The 19,929-nt window shown below is 39.1% G+C and overlaps 2 protein-coding genes across 2 annotated transcripts in view; one reads left to right on the forward strand and one right to left on the reverse strand.

The window, feature by feature from the left end:
- foxn4 (forkhead box N4) overlaps positions 1–2,014 on the reverse strand; it is a 9,513-nt gene extending 7,499 nt beyond the window's left edge. The window contains exons 1-2 of the mRNA XM_008335520.3: positions 945–2,014; positions 483–583 (exon numbers count right to left, since the gene is read on the reverse strand). Coding sequence (XP_008333742.1) covers positions 483–562 — 80 coding nt within the window. The 5' untranslated portion in view covers positions 563–583; positions 945–2,014. The remainder of the gene's footprint in view (positions 1–482; positions 584–944) is intronic.
- A 9,210-nt stretch (positions 2,015–11,224) lies between these two features.
- myo1ha (myosin IHa) lies at positions 11,225–19,887 on the forward strand. Its single transcript, XM_017042838.2, has 30 exons — positions 11,225–11,353; positions 11,444–11,559; positions 11,660–11,858; positions 11,951–12,031; positions 12,378–12,557; positions 12,632–12,730; positions 12,802–12,915; positions 12,997–13,068; positions 13,152–13,271; positions 13,352–13,419; positions 13,692–13,797; positions 13,924–14,004; positions 14,093–14,184; positions 14,425–14,519; positions 14,621–14,667; positions 14,783–14,863; positions 15,650–15,755; positions 15,938–16,055; positions 16,133–16,246; positions 16,336–16,412; positions 16,498–16,566; positions 17,166–17,250; positions 17,335–17,497; positions 17,591–17,674; positions 17,758–17,851; positions 17,929–17,984; positions 18,058–18,193; positions 18,777–18,847; positions 18,944–19,041; positions 19,463–19,887. Exons 1-30 carry the CDS (start codon positions 11,231–11,233, stop codon positions 19,569–19,571), a joined length of 3,054 nt encoding a protein of 1,017 aa, XP_016898327.1. The 5' UTR covers positions 11,225–11,230; the 3' UTR covers positions 19,572–19,887.
- The last annotated feature ends 42 nt before the right edge of the window (positions 19,888–19,929 follow it).

Genomic DNA, 19,929 nt, shown 5'->3' on the forward strand with positions numbered 1-19,929 from the left:
GCAGCACCAAATATCACCCCTCCTACTCCTGCTTTTTTTTTAATTGGGAGCCACTTGTGCATGGTGGTGTTGACCCGGGGTACCCCATCTCCTCCTGAGCTGCCAGGCCAAGAGGCTCACGCCCGGTGTGCTGACAGCGGGAGTGTAAACAGAGCTGATGGTTTCTGACAGATCCATTCAGACTGAAAATTATTTATTCTTCAGGTTTTTTCTCTCTTTCTCTGCAACCCCCTTTCATGCACAAAAAGAGCTGTCCATCTACCTTTAGATGAAACGTACCGAGGTCGGACAATTTGTTCCATGACTCTGTGCAAAACACCTTAAAGAGACTTCATCACTAAAAACATCCCTTTTATCTATTGAGCAGTTGATGCTAAGCTATTTTGACAATGTGCTGCCAAGAGCAAAGGTGTTGTTTGTCCTCAAGAAAATCTGTAACAAATTTCCTGGCACAAAGCCAGATTCCAGCCAAAATCACTCACCTGTAGTCCTGTGGTGACGGATGATGGCCAGCATTCTCAATGATTCCGGACATCCTGGATATTATTCCACCTTCTATCATTTCTTGGGATGTGTGGTGCCTCTGAAAATACATCAATAACATTAAAACAATGTACCTCTTTATAGGTTATCACAGCGGGCTGACATTTTATTTAAAAAATGTCTAGTAAAAAGTCCTTGTGTTGAATCAAAACAACAACAACAAAAAACGTTTTTAACAATTTAACAATGGAAATCATGTATGTTACATAAAAACCTAAACATGAAATAAATATGTTCAAAGCTGGCTTCCCTTTTTCCCCACAACATTAACTTAAGCAGAATATTACAGCAAAATTAAAAAAAGAAACCTAAAACAACAATTGAATTGTCAAATATGTCATAAAAACTAAAGGTCAGAAGTAATAATTTAAGCTGAACCTGAGAAATTATGGAAAAGTCACCTGTTTTGGATGATACTGGAGATAGTGAGAGACACTCCTCAGCTCCTGTACTGTATTTCACTGTGTTGCACTTGATTGTGCAAAACCCCTTTTTAAATTTCCCTCTCTGGAGCTGTCCAGCGCTCTGACATGCGCAGTGAAGACCTCAGAACAGCTCCCAGTGGCCCGAGGGGCAGGAGGATCGGCTGAGTTTGACAGCTGCTCTGAAGAACATCCAGTCACCACATCACGAACAGATAGTATCGTTTCCAGTTTCCTTTTATTTCACTTTTCTGCCCTTTTCCTCCTCTCTTTTAAGCGCAGTGCTCCGTCAGTTTCCACGTCCAGCCGCCGAGACCTCAGGCCACACTCCATCCAGACATCGTAGTTGTTTATTATAATAGATGAAAAAGAATGACTATCCAAATTATGTTAAACGTGCGTTAATGAGCAACAGTAGCGCACTAGAAGAGCACTGGTGCCAGCCTGGACTCAGCTGTCAGCTAATTCCTACTGAGTTCTCTGGTTCATGTCTGGGACGATGTGTCTCCTTAGTTGTGGTGGCATCAGTGTATAAGTGTGAGCTTTTTTTTCTTTTAGGAAGTGCTTAAAGATAATTTGCTTCCCGCCGCTGTGGCCGCGTCCTATTCCTCCCAGCAGTGGGAAAAAGAGCCGGGGAGGCGCGTAAGGAGGAGGTACAGAGCGCCGGATGGGCTGCAGGAGGCGGCGGCAAAGAAACACACACACAGTCATCTGCAAACAGAGACAGAAGAGAGAAAACACACATAGACACTATGGCATGAATGACTTATGTCTGAGTTGCAGATGACTACCCAAGAAATGAAAACTTACTGTTTCATCGTTTCCTCTCGCGAAGTAAATCAGAAGGTATAAAAAAATGACTTTTCATGGCAGTTCACTCAAGTGGAGGAAAAAGACTGAGACAATGTCTGTACAAGACGTAGTCAGCTTATACATTTGTCTGCACATAAAAAATATTTATTTGAGATTGAAGAAATAAAAACAAAAACAAGTTTTCCACATTTTCTTAAACTGAAGAATGGATAAATATAGTAAAGATATATAGTAAACACCCATTGTCCATGCATGCACAAAAAACGCTTTCTTATAACTTAGCCTTGTAGTCCGTCTCATACAGTTATACCTATATCATGCTACAGTCAAGAGCAAGTAATTAAAAGAGCAATGTAATTTTCAGCCAAACCCTTTATTTTAAATAATTTACTATTACTTCTTCAACACCTTCATGAAATATGATAAAATAGATGCTTGTTTTCAGGGTGAATATTCCTTAACTCAACATTAGATAGTGTTCAGTTCTATTGTTTTCAACGTCAGATGTATTTAATTTGCAGTTTAAAATGTGAAATCTGACGTCACGACTGTTTTGAAAGAATCATATGTTCATCAAATAAACAAGTTGATTTTTAAATCAATTGATACATTAATGTAAACTTTCAGGTTAGTGTACAGAAGAAAATAGCATTACATTTCATTCACTGTAGTTTAAATTAAAACATTTCAATAAAATATTATTTACTTATTTCAACAAAACATCTGTAGTTTGCCACTTTGATAATATGATAAACACCAGGGTGAAAAGAGTTTAAAAGTAAACGTGACACCGGAAATGAAAGGTAACTTCCTGTAGGTCTGTAAGGAAACTGCAGTAACAGCGGTGTTAGGCTCTGGGGACCTTACAGATGGTAAATCAATCGGTCACAATAGGCACAATCGATGATTATATGCATGAACGTAACGGACAAAAACAAGGCAGTCCCCAAAGGGCAGTTCCTGGAGGTCCTAAAGTCCGCAGGATTAGGGTGTGTAACCTGGAGTGTCTGGAATAATAATCTGCATTTTAGATATTTGAAAATACAGCACGTACCGTTTTTAATGGAACAGTTACAATTACTGTGTCTCAAGTACTGTGGCTAATTAATTTATAAAGCAAAAAAACAAAAAACAAAAAGTACATTCATTGATGTTTGTAACGAATTGGAAAACACAACAATAGAGGGCAGTGTTTCCAGATGCGGGTAGAAAAACATTTAAAAAACTGCCCAAACTCATACAAATGTGTCAGAAATGTATACTACTAAATACAGTGAGTTCGGGGCTATGCAACTCTTATGACCAGTTACCCTGAACCTATAGTTTACCTAAGCTATGTGAGGGTAAGTCAAAAATTTTAGGGGAGATTTGAGAAAAATGGTGCCACATTTAAATAATTAATCTATCTGTTTTTTTTAAGACGTTTCAGCTCTCATCCAAGAGGCTTCTTCAGTTCTTCAGCCTCTTGGATGAGAGCTGAAATGTTTTTAAAAAAAACCTACTTTGTCCAGTTACCCTTAGTGTAACTATTTTTGGATTAAATTACTTGGATGACTGGGAACCTGCACAGACATTGATCTACGTGGACCAACTAAAACCATGAAGGTAATGGCAGTGACCCAGGGCCAGAGCTGGCTGTGTGTGTGCTACATAGTAGAGACACGAGAACCTCCTTTGGCTCCTTCCTGGAAGAGAGTGACTACACACTGCTCTCTTATTCCTTTTCAGAAGTAATGGAAAAACAATGGGGTCACAGCCTAAGTGTATGGCCTGTGTTTGCAGCTTGTGCTTTTGTCCTGTTCCAAGTATTTACTAAAACACACTGGCAAGTCTGAGAAGAGGGTTAGCTCAGACTCACCCTCACTCTAATCTTCTCTGCTGGCTAAGAGTTCTCTCGTGTTTTCTTGGAGTAGCATGTCACCTAAAATGACCCCTCTGGACACACTGTCAAGTCATGGTAAACATGAGTCAAACACGAGTCAAAAGACCACGTTTTAACCTACTGCCCACTTGAGGAGTCTCCAAACCCATTATTACACCTGTCAAGTAATTTAATTTAAGAAGTTTTGATATTGATTGTGTGTTTGGCTTTTAAATGTGCCACTAAGCACACTTGTAATCCTTAAAAACCCCAGTCAGTATATACAGAAGAGGAGACAGTCAGATAGAAGTTATTTGGAGATGGAAGTACTTTCCTTCTAGAAAATAATTCTAGCATATCCACCTCTGCATCCTATATTTTTAGTTGGTTTGATGGCACAGCCTTAGCAGCTGAGTTTGAATAAGCTGTAATCAGTTGAAGTGTTTTCATTTGTGTTCCTTCAAACTCTGTCAGCAGTTGAATAATGTTCCTCAGTGTTTGATGGTGTGTGATTCAGGAAAAAAAAGGAGTTTTTGTCTCTTTCTCTCCATATATGAACATCACATGTGCAACAAAACTATTAATGATTCTACCAAACAACAACATACTGTTCCTCTACCACCGTGCCATTAGTACTAACATTCCTTGTGGTCTTTGTTGTCTCCAGTGCCAATATTAAAATAAGTGGCTTCCGAAGTGGGGGGTGGGGCCCCCTGAGGAGTGCAGCACTTTTAATAAGGGGTTGCAACAAGATAAATGAAATTAAATTTATTTATTTTATGTAATATGTGTTACAGTAGGTTATTTTTATTTTAATTATTAACTTATTTGGTCAACAAGAACAGTTGTGATGAGGAATAAGTAACATCTACTTATATAATATTACTGTTATTTATACGTTTTCTCTCTTTAAATGAAAGGTGTAGTTGTGTTTTAGATAATGTTTTAAAACTAGTAACTACAAAACTACAGTTTAACTGTACTTTGTACAATCTAAACTAGTGACAAATTACCCCCTATCCTTACTTCCCTTGTCTTGTCTTTTTATTATATTTTTAACAGGTTAAAATATTTCATTATCTTCAATATTTAAACTTCTAGTTTTGTTTTTAATTTTGGTATAACATTTGCTTTTTTTTTCCTTTTTAAAGACAAACCACTAAATGCCATTTGTCTTTGTTTCTGACATCAACCAACGTGGAGGACCTGGAATATGAATGGGAGAGTACTGGTCTGTACTGGTCAGTACTGGTCAGTCACTATTTCTCTGCATCATGGACAGACTGGCCAAACCCTATTGTCCTCAAGGATCAGAGAAGGACCCTGTCTTTGGGGTTCATAGGGGTCAATAGCACTGACCTCTTAGTGACCTGTGTCAAAACCAAAGTCTCTGGCCTGAGACAAGGTCAGTTACTTATGAGTAAAGATAAAGCAAAAGTCCTTTTCCTTTCACAGCTGATCGAGTGTAAAAGAACCTCATTTCCAAAAGAACTTCCATTAGTTTTTATGTGGCACAGCAGGTTGGTGATGTCTGGTCAGTATGGCACAAAGGCATCGCTAAGTCAAGTTGTTCAGATAATTATGCAGTTTTACACTGACCTTAAAAAGTTTAATCAAATGCATAAATAATTTTGTTCCTAATGGTCATTTAGATGAAGTCAAACAAATCATTAATTGACAAATTAGCCACAGTGCAATAATATGGACAGAATATAAAAAAACTGAGAATTTTAATCTTAGATTTAAATGAGTGCTGGGTCAGGAGTAACTCCTCCAGACCTAGCAGCTTCAAATTGAACTGATGATGGGGCTCAGCCTTCGTTACGCTGCTCGGAAAAAATTAGAAGACTATGGAAGAATGAGAGATCTGAAGAAAGGGATGAAGAAGAATGAAGGTTTTTTGGGGAGGCGGGGGGTAGGAATTAGATAGAAAGAGATGCAGATATAATGGGAGGGCCACAGTAAAATGGAGACAAAATGAGGAGGGGGAAGCAGAGAGGGGGGCCAGTGGTGGTGTGATGTGGGTGTTATCATCAGCTCTCATTCTCAGCATGGAATCTATAATGGGAAAATCAACCTCTCTGACTCCTGTGTAATTGGATTTGCCGGGTCTCGTGCTGAATCAGAGCCCAGTGGGTTTCACAAAGCTTGTTAAGATTGGACAAGCATTGCCAGGCCATTGGGCTGGGGCGAGGTGGGGTCCACATTAGAGGTAACCTTGACAACTTTTCTGAAGTGGAGACTGAATAGTTGAAATTCATACGGCTGAGCGCAGAGAGCGGTCCACTGAAGGCTCTCCAAACATTGATCAATCCATGAAGGTGGTGACACCTGAGCTTTTCTAACCTTCAGGTCAGCAGAGCAGAGAAATGGACACCTGTGTTTTCTCATGCTGGTTACCAGGTTACACTTATAAACACATTATTTCTCCCATCCACTACCTCAACACAAGGTGTGCAGGGAAGTTTTAGGAGACACCGAGCATAGAGGCAATGTGGTTCTAAACTTACAGACACATTTCTCCTCCACAGCTTTATTTTTACTGTCTAACGGTGTGATGTAAGAGATTGTTAATGCACACAATATAATATTTAAGCAGAATGAACAAACATCAAACAGATCTGTTTGAGAGTGATTGAAATTTCACTGACAAATTCACTTCCATTGACTCCTACAACAAACTCCAAATATTGGGACAAAAACAAGTTTACCTCTGAGTCACCCATCCTATTTAAAAAGCTCAATTGGTTTGATAAGTAGTTGTTTTGCTTGTTTTTGCTGTGAAAGACTGCATTGCTTGTTTGTAGTCATGGTCTAAGAAGCTCATGGGCTTTAGGACTGACACTTTACTCTGAAGTTTGCTCCCAACTCCACTAGAATGCTAGCTTTTGTTAATCAAAGTTTCAACCAAGCAAACCTGTACAGCCTGGGTTGAAATCCACCTGTACACTAATCTACACACAGGTGGAAGGAACATGCCAAGTGTAGCTCTACGACCCGATACATTGGGAGGGTTCCATCAGGAATCTTATTGTGCTGATCCTCAAAGAAGCCAATGGTTTCATAATCAATAGTTAGAAACATATTGTTTATGATGGATAGACATAACTTCCATTATATAGCACTTTTAGGTTGAGCTTAAAGGCCTTTCAGTCCTCAGAGATGATGTCCACATCTGTCCATGTTCTCAGTCTGGGTCATCCTGAGGTCAATGTCCATTATTCTACTCCCATTAACAGTGTACCACTGCTGCTACTCTGATGCCCATCATTTGAGCACTATCAGGTGAGCTTCAATTAGACAGACTATTATCTCATAATGGGTTTCATCCAATCACAAATGTAGGTAATTACATTTGGGTATAAACACAGTAGCATTTAGCACTCGCAGCGCTATTCCCCTTGGCCTGTGTTTTCACACAGACCAATCAATCGGCAGCTGATTATTAATGGTAATATATCCATCCAATCAGAGACCAGTTATTAGACCTAGAAAAAGAAAGGGAAGGATGGACTGTTACAGTTTGGATCTTGTTTCTGTCTCGTTACGTTACACTCAGTCGAGCAGTAGATACTCAGGTGAGCACTGAATAAGATCTCCATCTCTCCACCTCCCATGACATGAATGATTAAGTACCTGGTTTACGGCGGCCTGAGACTGGGGTAGGATGATGGAAAGGAGCAGTTGCTCACAGGCCTTAATACATCATCACAATCATCTTACCATCATGGAGAAATCCAAATGATGTAGAGAGGACAGTGGACGTGCTTTTGTTTTTGTCAGTGATAATCAATCTGGACTCCTGTCAAATCTACATTTACAGGTCCAACGATCGTCTCCATGCAAGCAGACACAGGGTACACTTCGGTCTGGACTAACGTTTGTTAAGGGAGGGGATTTGTTTCAGTCTCACTGAGATTCCTTATCTGGACAAAGACAAATACAGCTTCAAAAATGCAGGTTTGGGTTTAATTTTTATTTTTTATAAAAACATTTTCATTGTTTACTGTTGTTCTGTCTGTGTCTTCAGGATATTTCAATGTGACAGTCCTCGAAAGTTCATCATTGACCAGAGATTTATCTGTGATACTTGATGGCTCCTGGAGCAGAGCAGATTTTAGCCCTGATGTTACTCTATAATAGTGGTTCCTAAAGTGGGTGGTGGGCTGTTTTAGGATGTGCAGCAAGGCAAATTAATTAATTTTTCACTATTTTTGGGCCAAAATGCACTGATTGGTAAATATATTTTCTTTGTCAAACAGGAAGGGCAGTTTTTATTTTAGGTGCTTGTTCATTTAATACAGTAGAGAGTTGTGAATGTGTTGTTGTGGGCAGGGGTGTGTGTGATGGTAGGGGGTGGAGTGGAAATAGTCCTGTTTACAAAGGGGGTCCAGTGAAGAAAGTTTAGAACCACTGCTTTATGGTCTCAGATCATTCGTTATTCTTTAATGTTGGATAATCTTTGCCTTTTTTTACATTTAAAACATCTTTCATTTTTGCTACTCAGTTTGAAGCAATCAAACATTAGCATCACATTTGTTTGTATCATGGTTTTTAATTCCATCATTTGGATCTGGCCCCGATGGCATACACAAATACTACAATAGGTTCTCGACAGAAAGTCAAGAATACTAGTACAACATGCATCTCAGAGTATGTAGTAAATGTTTCCCTGGGTTTATTGCTGATGCTTGATCAATTTCAAATGAAACCATTTGCAACAATTCCATTTTAGATGTAATCTAAGTGGAGTCAGTGGGAGATGTTATGTTATGGCTATATTTAGCCATATTTGGCTGCATTTTTAGCAACTGGCTGCTGGAAGCTTTATTGATGTAGGAAGAATTGAAATAATGTAAATGTTGCTTCCATGTCAATGTTACACTACAACTTAAATAATATTAAAATGATAGAAAGGCCAACCCCCCCCAGAGATGTAGATAAGTATTCGTGTTCCGTATTTGCTTCCCCCCCTTCTTTCCCTGCCTTCATTTGAGGCGATCTTCACTCCTTACACTGATGAGGTCACACCGTCTCAGGCAACACTGACACTCTAGACCGAGAAAAGGGACCATCTCTTAATTAAAATACAATTGGTTGAGCTCTGAGGTAGCAAAGCAATTCACCTGATCTGACAATGGCTGGGTGGATTCTTTACCTATCATTACATTATACCCCCGCTGCATCAGATTGGGCTGTAGATGGTTTAATTATGACCCGGCAACATTACAGTCCAGGACTGGGTTTTGTATTATACAGGCTGATAATATAAAACATGCATGAGAGAAAACTTCAGGGTGTTTCTACTTGTCACCCATTCAGTGTTCAGCCTTTCTGGGACAGAGTTATTGGAAACACCTCTGCATGCCACAGACACATTTCTTGAATAGAAATACCTGCAGGACACCAAAGGAACTCTGAATGGAGACCAACCAAGCCCTTAGGTTTTGTCAGCGTAGTGAATGAAAAGCAAAAACTTTGGTATTATTATCAGCACTGAATTCATTATCCCTGCTCCTGACAGGGGCTTATCTGTTCATGTTATTACTTGTAATACTGTATGGCAGATCCCTAAGTCACGCTGTCCCTGCATATTGTCTGCTTGTGCTGCGCACAGAGAAGTTTGTTCCCATGAAGAAAGGGGGCGTCACAGATACCCCACACCAGCAACACTACCATTACGTTTGCCAGATTGATTCTGACGTCCAAAAAAGAGTTCCTTCAATGATATTGTTCACCTGTCTCATTGGCTTAAAGTGGGTGGGTGAGTGCAGTGGGGGCTGTGGGAAGGGGGTTGGTTGGGGTTAGTGGTAGGGACACGGGGTGAGGGGTATTATTGGGGACAGAGGGGTGAGGATTGGGGATATGGAACCGACAGGTGGAAGAAAAAAATACCCTCTCATCTGACCAACCTCCTCTCTCCTTCTATGGGGCCCAGAGTGTGAGCAGAGTAATGAAGTCCAAATTGCAGCTCAGGATTGCTAAGAACAAGTCTCTATTGTTGGCCGTCAGGGCAAACTAAATGTGTGTCACAGCAAGCAGCGGGGCACACATCGTTACTGCACTATTTAGTCCGGCCCGTTGTCTCAAGATGGCCCTGATTCAGAGGTTCTCAGATCAGACAAATGCTGCTCCCCACCTCCCCCCGCCTCCTTCGCCCTCACCCTTCCTCTGTACAGCCAGCCCCCTCCCCAACTCCTCACCCCAAAATAGGCCAAATCTCCTCTATTGTGTTTCAACTGCCTAGTGTGAAATTCACTGTGACGTTAAATGTTTTCTAATGAATAATTACTCAATAGATATGCAGGGGGAATATGTGTAATGGATTGTAGACTGCATTTTAAAGACGTCTTTTTTGTCTCTGCTCTGTGGTATTTACTGGACAAAAACACTTGGCCTTTCTCAGAAGAAAACAGGACCATAGGCGTTGGACAGGAGCAGGGGAGGAGGGGGAACCCAGAGCTTTGTGTCAATTAGATCCAATGGATTATCTTTTTTAATGTTTTTACAGAGAGAGTTGAGAATCAAAGGCCTTGGGAGGGAACGAGAGAGAGGGGAAAAAATACAAAACCAACAAAAGCTGTGAAAACCTTTGGTGTAAGTGTTAGTGCTGAGAATGCAAAACAGACTGGTGGAATTTTTCCCACTATGCTTTTTAAATGTGCCGCTGCTTTGAGCTCCCTCAGTCGATTTGCCCTGTGTGTGTGTGTGTGTGTGTGTGCGTCAGCTTTGGGAAACTGCCAGACGAGGTCTGTGTGTGTCTGTGTAGTGATCATTAGCTTCTGTGTCTGCACATTCACAGAGCTTTGCTCAAAAGACACACAAGACCTCTAGACCCCTCATTTCAATTAAACTAACAGGGACCATGTTGCTGCTTTTTTTTTCTGGCCATTTTCTCTGAGCCCTCCTCCCATACTGGGTCATGTATTCAAACAGTAATTCATACAATACATTGGCTAAAACAAAACACATAAAGAGGTGAATATAAATGTTATGCTTTTTAATATATGAAGCACTTTGAGAGTTAACTTGAATTATTTGTTTAGATTACTAATAAATAAACTGGAACAAGGTTAATTACCTTAATTATGTACTTACATAACATAACAAAATATATTTTAAATGTAAAGAAAAAAAACGAAACATTTCAATGCAGTACTGTTCTGTACTTGTAGAGCAGGAAACCTGCAATATACTTAATTTCTAAGTTTAACATGCAAATGTTCTTCACAACATAGTGTGCAATATTCGCTAACTGTAAAGAAACTTTCAATGTATAAAAAAGATCATTTATAAATGTGTAATATCTCTCATTTATAATGCCTATAAACACAGTATATAATATCTATCAACTGGTTTTCTATTTATGGACAATGGTTTAAAAATTGTAGTTTTTGGTACAATATTACAAAACTGTTGATCTATTGGTACAGCTTTTCATATAATATAAATATAATTTTTACTAAATACCTCCTTTCTCTGCTTACCCAGCTGCATGGCTGATTAAAAAACAACAACATTTTTTCTGCTCCCAGTTTTTGCATTTAGCTCAGTCATGGTTGAATTTTTTGTCACCCAGGTTCAGCTAGATATGGAAGGTGCACTCACTGCCAGGGACCGGGTTGGAATCCAGGATTTTGTGCTTCTGGACGAAACCACAGAAGAGGCCGTGCTAAGCAACCTGAAGAAGCGCTTCAGTAATGATCTCATATATGTGAGAATCAAAAACAAGAGCATAAAAAAACCCACTGTCACCTGTGTAGACATTTTCTTTTTATCAGTGATCATTTTTAACATTTTTCAGACATACATTGGCACTTTGTTGGTGTCTGTCAATCCCTATAAAGAGCTGGACATTTACAATAAGACTCAAATGGAGCTCTACATGGGTGTCAACTTTTTTGAGCTTCCACCACACATGTGAGTTGACCATACATGTCTGTAGTGGAGTGTCAGGTCTGCTTCTTACCCACTTCACCAAGCCTAAAGAATACAAATCTGCCTTCTCTGCATCCCGCAGCTACGCCCTGGCAGACAATGCCTACCACACCATGTTGACAGAATACAACAATCACTTCATCCTTATCTCTGGTGAGAGTGGAGCTGGAAAAACGGAGGCCTCTAAGAAGATTCTGCAGTATTATGCCGTCAGCTGTCCGAGCACTGCTCTGCTCAACACTGTACGGGACAAAATGCTCATGTCCAATCCAGTTCTTGAGGTATTTATACTTTTTACTGTATTATGTTGACGGCATACCAAAACATGAGGTGCACTAACGAATACTCTGTATCATATTTTATTTTTGTGCAGGCTTTTGGAAATGCCAAAACTCTAAAAAATGACAATTCAAGTCGGTTCGGGAAATATATGGATATTCAGTTTGACAGTGAGGTAAGGCCGGAATTGGCAAGTAAGAATTAGCAGGAACTAGTTGGATGTTATCAGGAGAAACAGTTTAGGTTCTCGCTTGATTTTTTTCATCCACGGGAATTTTTGTGGTATATATTATCTTATTTTTTATCTCTGTGCTTAATTGTTTTATTTAAAAAAAAACACATTATGAAATGGTAAAAAGTGCTGAAAAAGTACATGAGTGTGGTGCAGAACATATACAAGAACTGTGAGATGAGTAATGATATGTCTAGAGTGGACCAGAGGGCAAAGGCAGAAGATAGGGTGATTGTACCATAGGGTACTAATAAACAGGCTGTGGTTGAACTAATTATGGTTCCTATAGGGAGAGGCTGTCGGAGGCCATATTCTGAACTATCTACTTGAAAAGTCAAGGGTGGTGCATCAGAACCATGGGGAAAGAAACTTCCACATTTTCTATCAGTTAGTGCAAGGAGGTGCAGAGGACCTGCTTCACAAACTGGGTCTGGAGAGAGACTGCCATCAATACAACTATCTGACCCAGGTATAAATGTACTGTGAGTTCACTAAAACAGTGGTACAGTTAGTGGTCATACAGTCTTTCCCCCTCTTTGACAGGGAGAATGTGCCATTGTATCCTCCATCAATGACAACAATGAATGGAAAACAGTCAAAAATGCCCTTCAAATCATCAACATTGATGACACCAACATTAATGTAAGTCTGACGCAGTTGCTCACAATATTCATGATGTGTTGCGTGATGTTGAAAATATGTTACCTTCCCAGTACTTGTTTGAGATTGTTGCCAGCGTTCTCCACCTGGGGAACATTCGTTTTGATGCGGACATTAAAGGCAACGCGCTAATGAACAACAATGCATCACTGCGCTGGGTCTCAAATGTAAGGAATTAGGAAGCCTGGCTATTCCTTTTTACACGATAGCAAAATGTTTCACATTAATCTTTCACATTTTTTGTGCAGCTGTTGGATGTTGATGCTCATATTCTCCAAGAAGGACTAACATACAGGAAGATTGAAGCCAAAGCTGATAAGGTGTCCAAATCATCACATTCATACTTTGTCATTGATTTTAAAACAAAAAATACATTTTTTATTTTTTTAATCTTTCTGTAAAGATTCTCAGCCCATTCACATTGGATCATGCCATTTATGTGAGAGATGCTCTGGCTAAAGCCATTTATGGACAGACCTTTACCTGGCTGGTCAGCAGGATCAATGAGTCCATGGAGAACAAGGTGAGTATCCAATAATGTTATAGAGTTTGTATTATTATATTTGTATTTAATGAAGTTTTATCTTTTATTTTATTTAAAAGGACTCTTCTAGAAAGACTGTGATTGGACTTCTGGACATCTACGGCTTCGAAGTGTTCTATGTGAACAGGTGTGCTGGTTTTTTCTTTAATAAAACCGACAGTTTTACAACTTTTAGCTCAACTTTAACATGGTGCTCTTTCTGAAGAAAAGCTGTCAAACAAATGTAAAAATACTCATTTCTACATTCATTAATTTGATATCAAATTATTCTAGTGTTACGTTTGATAATGTCTGTTTTTATTACTTCAAGTGTGCTCTTAATTCAACTAGAATGTTATTCTAGATACTATAAATCTGATCATTTTCTTTCTTGGCTATTTATTTCTGATTTCATTTTAGTTTTGAGCAGTTCTGCATCAACTACTGTAATGAGAAGTTGCAACAGCTGTTTATCCAACTGACACTGAAGTCTGAGCAGGAAGAATATGAGGCAGAGGGTATTGAGGTAAACTGGTGGAAAAAAATACACACACACACACATATATATATTGATACATAAATGTTTTTATATATACAGATATATTAATTTGCATTAAAATGTTTCTCAATCTGTGTTAAAAATTTCTCCAAGTGGGAACCTGTGCAGTTCTTTAACAATAAGATCATCTGTGACCTGGTCGAGGAGAAACACAGAGGAATCATTTCCATACTTGTGAGTGATGGGTTAGCTGATGTTAAACATATAAATAAGGATTAAAGAGGCTATTCATACTATGGTTTGATAAACAAAACTCTTGTAGGACGAAGAGTGTCTGAGACCAGGAGATGCCACCGATCTGACCTTCCTCGAGAGACTGGAGGACAAGATGGGAAATCATCCACACTTTGTCACGTGAGTTGATTTGTACCACCAACAATCTGAGAGCACAAGTAACTCCAATCAAGATGATGGCACTGGTGTCTTTGCTATCAAATTCACATTCGATCATCACCTGGCTGTTTAAATTAAATACAAACCCCGTCTAAATGCCACTGCTGACTGCTATGTCGTGAGTGAGGCGACATCGAGACGACAAAGACGGAGGATTAGGATTTGTTTGCCTCTCACTTTTCATCCCTTTGTCTCTCATAGACACAAACTGGCCGACAAAACGACACGTAAGACTCTGGAGAGGGGAGATTTCCGTCTCCTTCATTATGCCGGAGAGGTCACCTACTGTGTTGTGGGTAAAACGAATCCCGATCTCAGACACTCAGACATGTAGATTGTTGAGTTGTCATCTGCAACACTATAACTTTTAATTTTCTCTCCTACACTGCTGTTCTAGGTTTTCTGGATAAAAACAATGACCTGTTGTACAGAAACATAAAAGATGTGAGTTTAAAGTTGTTGAAAAATTAGCAGAAATGATTTACAACCTGGAACATTAATTTGATTTAGATTAACATGTGCTGTTGTTTTTGCGTGTGATCTTAACGCTCTGTCACAGCTGATGTGTCAATCTAAAAATGCCATAGTCCGCGAGTGTTTCTCCACCTTAGACCCAGACAACAGACGGAGACCAGAAACAGTGAGTGCAGACTTTGTTTATATTCGACCTTCAGCCCCATAACAAATGTTACGATGATTTTATGTTCAATCATCCAGATCAGTGTAAATACTAAGACTATAATTTTCACATGTGGACCTCTTTGACCTGATGAAAATACAAATTGGATTTACCCTGAATTTAAATAAATAAGTAAATGTGATTTACTATTGCAGTAACTGGAATAGGTGTATGGAGGCAGCTATATTTACCAAAGGTTGGGTTTTTCTGTATTAAAACAGTTACGTTATTGAGATAATTAAACACCTGCATACCACTTAATAATAATAATATTAAATCTCCTTAAAACACCATCATAAAAACCTACCAAACTAACCTCTTTTACTTTTGTATTAATACAAAATATAAACAATGGAAACAGCCTTATATAATTCATTGTAAAAAGTGAGCAAACCATTACTTATTAGTTTTTTTTATTATTATATTATATTATTATTATTACATTTAAGTAAAACATTTTTTTTCAACAAGATTTTTTTCTTTGCAATGATTTCTTGATTTTCTTTTCAAAACAACTGATCCATAGAGTTAAAGCCACTCATGTTTGCCCTGAGCTAAAGACTACTGTGGGACATGTGTCATTCATTATTAATGAGAAACAGCAGATTAGTCCGTGGTCCCTTTATTATCTGGAGTGACCACTGAGACAAAGACAAGTCAGTGGCAGTGTGACTGTGTTGTCATTAAGGCCATGTGGGTCTGACAGTTGAACTGTTGGGGATTATGGGTCTCATGTTGTGTCTGTAGGTGGCGACCCAGTTTAAGAGCAGCCTGCTGAAGCTGACAGAGATCCTCATGGCTAAAGAGGCCTGGTACATACGCTGTCTCAAGTCTAATGAATCCAAGCAGACAGGTAATATAATATAATATAATATAATACAATATAATATAATATAATATAATATAATATAATATAATATAATATAATATAATATAATATAATATAATATAATATAATAAATGGATGTTCTTCAGAGTTTGATTTGATTCCGGGGTTTGTTTTTATTTTAAATTCAGTCCTTGCATCTCTCACAGGTTTATTTGACGAAGCTCTGATCAGGCACCAGGTGAAGTACCTGGGTCTCATGGAGCACCTCAGAGTCAGGAGGGCAGGATTTGCTTACCGACGCAAATATGATGTCTTCCTAAAAAGGTTTGGGGGGAAATTAGATAAAGACATTTTTATCAATAACTGTCAACAAATTCAGATTATTTTCCTGTTTTTACTAGATATAAACCCCTGTGCCCAGCAACCTGGCCTCACTGGAGAGGCCTGCCCGCTGATGGAGTAGAAGTGTTGGTTCAACATCTGGGCTACCTGCCAAACGAATACAAAATGGGACGGTGAGGACAGCATTCTAGTAAATGCAATGTAGAAATTTGAATTTGTGTCAAGAAGGATCAAAAGCCTAATTTTTCCATCTCTGATACAGTACCAAAATATTCATCCGTTATCCAAGGACACTGTACGCCACAGAGGACGCCTATGAGAGGTGTAAGCATGAACTTGGTGAGTGAATATTATGGATGAAAACTTTATCATTTATCACTGCCTGCACCATGATAACATGAATTGACATACCCTGAATTAACAGCAACAAGACTCCAGGCCAAATACAAAGGATACAAGGCAAAGGGAGAATTCAAAAAACAGAAAGAAGCTGGTGAGTGTCACTATACACAACACATAGAACTGGATCAAACTGGTTGCAGCAGTCATCAGCCTGGGTGACAATTTAATACCAATTTTTATGGATTAAAAAAAAGACTAGCTATATATATATATACTTCTAGCCAGGTTTAAAATAGTATTCAGTTTTCAGCTGCTCTAGAGCCCCCCGTTGGCCCAGTACTGCAGGTGACCACTTTTTTGTCCTTATTGCAAATCATGTATATGTATATCACGTGTAATTGCAATTCCTTACTTTGTGACCAATTTTTTAAGCATCCTGATTATTGTATGGACATATTTATCCATAGTTCCAGCTTTTTAATTTATATTTCTTGCACAAAATATAACTTACAACATGCAGTGTAGTTGTATGTCATTTACTGTTTGAGGAGCTATTGCTCCCTTGGTTTTGTTTGCACCTGTCTCCATTCATCCTTGCCAATAAAGTCAGACCGCCTTGACTTGAGCAATGTCGCTTGTTTATAGATGTAAACAAGGACATTTTATTCACTTCTGTTTACATATACTTCTGTTTGTGCATCTTAAAAAAACATCACAAACACTCTGTCCATTTCTCTTAACTCCTCCAAGCCACAAAGATTGAAACCTGCTGGAGAGGAGTCCAGGCCAGGAAGGAGAGAGAGAAGAGAGCCTGGGCCGTCAAAGTCATTAAACAGTAATAGAGAAAGTTTGACAATTCTCTTCGCTGCACTTTCTAAAAACAATTTCATTTAGTTCAACATCTGACAACCTGTTTTAGATTTATAAAAGGTTACTTGACCCGAGGGGAGGCCAAAAGCACAGACAACTCTGAGTATCTGGCCTTCGTGAGACAACACTTCCTAAACCGACTTAAAGAAAATCTGCCAAAAAGTGTTTTGGATAAAACCACCTGGTATGCACCACCACCTGTTGCCAAGGAGGTACAGTACAGTAAAAGATAGATTTATATATAAACACCTCAGCTAAACAGATAAAAGTAGATATTTTGACCTTTCAGTCTCTCTTCTTATCAGGCATCAGAGATCCTGCGAAAACTTTGCTACCGTGTTATGGTACGGAAATATGTGAGAGGGATTACACCTCAGAGAAAAGCACAGGTAGCAAAATCAGGCGTGTTGTAGAAAACTGAATTGTCAAATGATATTTCATGAATTCCATATATGACTTTTGTTTTTTTTAGTTGCAACTAAAATTTGTAACTAGCTCCATCTTCAAGGGAAAAAAGGAGAGTTACCCACAGAGCGTCGCGCAGCCTTTCATAGACACCAGGATCAGTACGTGTCAAGGTCCAAACACAACACACTTTAAAAACAATATTACCAGCAGCTTTACTGTGGTGTCATTACTCCAGGTGAACAGGATATAAACATGCGGGTTCTGCAGATAATTCGCAACGAGCGCATCAAGGTATGAAACAGTCAGAGATTAATTCAGCCTCTTGTTGACCAGAAATCACTGTCAATGTCTTCTATCTCTGCAGTACAGTGTGTCAGTCATCAAGTACAACAGGAGTGGTTTCAAACCAAAGCCAAGGCAGCTGGTCCTCACTGAGACAGCTGCCTATGTGATCGATGAGGCCAGGATCACACAGAGAGTACTCTACACCTTTCTCAAAGGTCAGCAGAGTGTGATGATATGACAGATGATATGATGATGGTGTAGAATGATGAAGCGTTGTGGTTAAATGCTGCTGCAGGTGAAAATGTTGTAAACCAGGGATGTCCACACTTTTTTCTTGGGAGCTACTACTCTGGGAGTACTGATTAAATGCATGTAGCTCTATACCTCTATGATTAAATTAATCCTGCTGATGCTTTTATCCGTCTTTGTTCAGTTTCCTCATATTAGTTAATAACAAAGTAGTGAGTCTATACAAAAGAGCAAAATTTCAGAAAAAAAAACATTTCAGAAAAAAAATCATAATTTAAAATACTATTAAGGGAAACAGCAATTTCAAGATAAAATAAAAGGTTTTTAAAAACGTTTTGTAAGTGACTGGTTCATTACCTGGGCTGGTACTAAAATACTGACTACAGACAGCTGTGCATATTTAATTTATATTAGTTCATTAGACACTGTTACGGTGAAACATGACAATCATTGCTGCTTCTAGGATCATGAACACTGCTGTCCACATGTCATAGGTCTGAGTGTTGATCATTTAGAGTTTCACATGTTATCTTTTGTGGCCTCCTGCAGGGATTTCAGTCAGTAATTTGACTGATGACATGATTGTATTCCACATAACATGTGAGGATCCTAAACAGAAGGTACTGCTCTTGTATCATGAATTAACCTGAATTCAAATGATAAAATAAATAAAGGCTTTCCCTTTACCTCTGTCATCTTGTTTAAATCTGTTCCAGGGGGACCTCTTGCTCCAGTGTGACCACTTGTATGAGTTTCTCACCAAACTGAGTGTCGTTGCAAACAAGCAAAATGCAATCAAAGTGGTTCAGGGCACGTAAGTCTGGAAGACAGACATGACGTCGTCTGCTGCCTCCTACTGTTGCACCAACCATCTTCATGTCCTTTATCACCAGTTTTAATGGACAATCTCTGGGGTCTTTCAGTATTCTTCCCTCTCTAACTTCATCTTCAGCCAGTTTGACCTCTGAGTTCAGCTTTTTTAACCTTCTTTAACCTCCTGTTGCTGTATTTGCTGTTGTGCCATACTTTGAACACCCAGAGTCACTGTCAGACATTTGATGTGCAAACATAACATCAATAAATGTGTCTTGACTCGTGATGTTCTCACTCCTGCTGACTCTTGCTCCTCTTCAGTTTTCACTTTCATATGGTGCTACAGAAAGTCCATTAAGTGTAAGAACTGAACTCAGTATGTGCTCATGAAGGGTTTTTACCATGTTCACATCAATTTTTAGAATCAAGATGGAACCCCATCCAGGCAAAGAGAGTGCTATCGACTTCACCACAGGGCAGGAACCTATGGTGTACAAGGCCAAGAATGGACACCTCATGGTGGCAAGTTGACTCTTGTTATTATGAAGAATTCATGTTCTGCATGCTCCTAAAGGTACAGGAGACTCTGATCTGACATGAACCTGCTCAAAAGGGGCTTTCCTTTTTGAAATTGCAGGTAGCCACGCGTGCCCGTACACGGTGATGTAGGGTCAGAGGAGACACCCAAGAAACCTCTGCATATTTCATGAGGAGATCCCTGTAGATCAGGACACCCGAACAGCACCTTAACAAACCAGAATGGACTTTTACTCTGGACACTGACGTTTTTCATGCAGTAGTCTCAATGAACATGGACTTTTACAAGAAAAATATTAAACTACTGTTTCAGCACTTAATTGTGCATTTAGTTTTTGTTTGTTTAGCGCCA

This window comes from Cynoglossus semilaevis, chromosome Z (genome assembly GCF_000523025.1).
Source record: "Cynoglossus semilaevis isolate Cse_v1.0 chromosome Z, Cse_v1.0, whole genome shotgun sequence".
NCBI classification, from domain to species: domain Eukaryota; kingdom Metazoa; phylum Chordata; class Actinopteri; order Pleuronectiformes; family Cynoglossidae; genus Cynoglossus; species Cynoglossus semilaevis.

Excerpts from the sequence above, each read along its gene's own strand:
- myo1ha (XM_017042838.2), top strand. The coding sequence starts at position 11,231 with ATGGAAGGTGCACTCACTGCCAGGGACCGGGTTGGAATCCAGGATTTT. Across the intron at positions 12,032-12,377 it reads ATATTCAGTTTGACAGTGAG|GGAGAGGCTGTCGGAGGCCA; the intron begins GTAAGGCCGGAA and ends TGGTTCCTATAG. Across the intron at positions 14,668-14,782 it reads TGTACAGAAACATAAAAGAT|CTGATGTGTCAATCTAAAAA; the intron begins GTGAGTTTAAAG and ends GCTCTGTCACAG.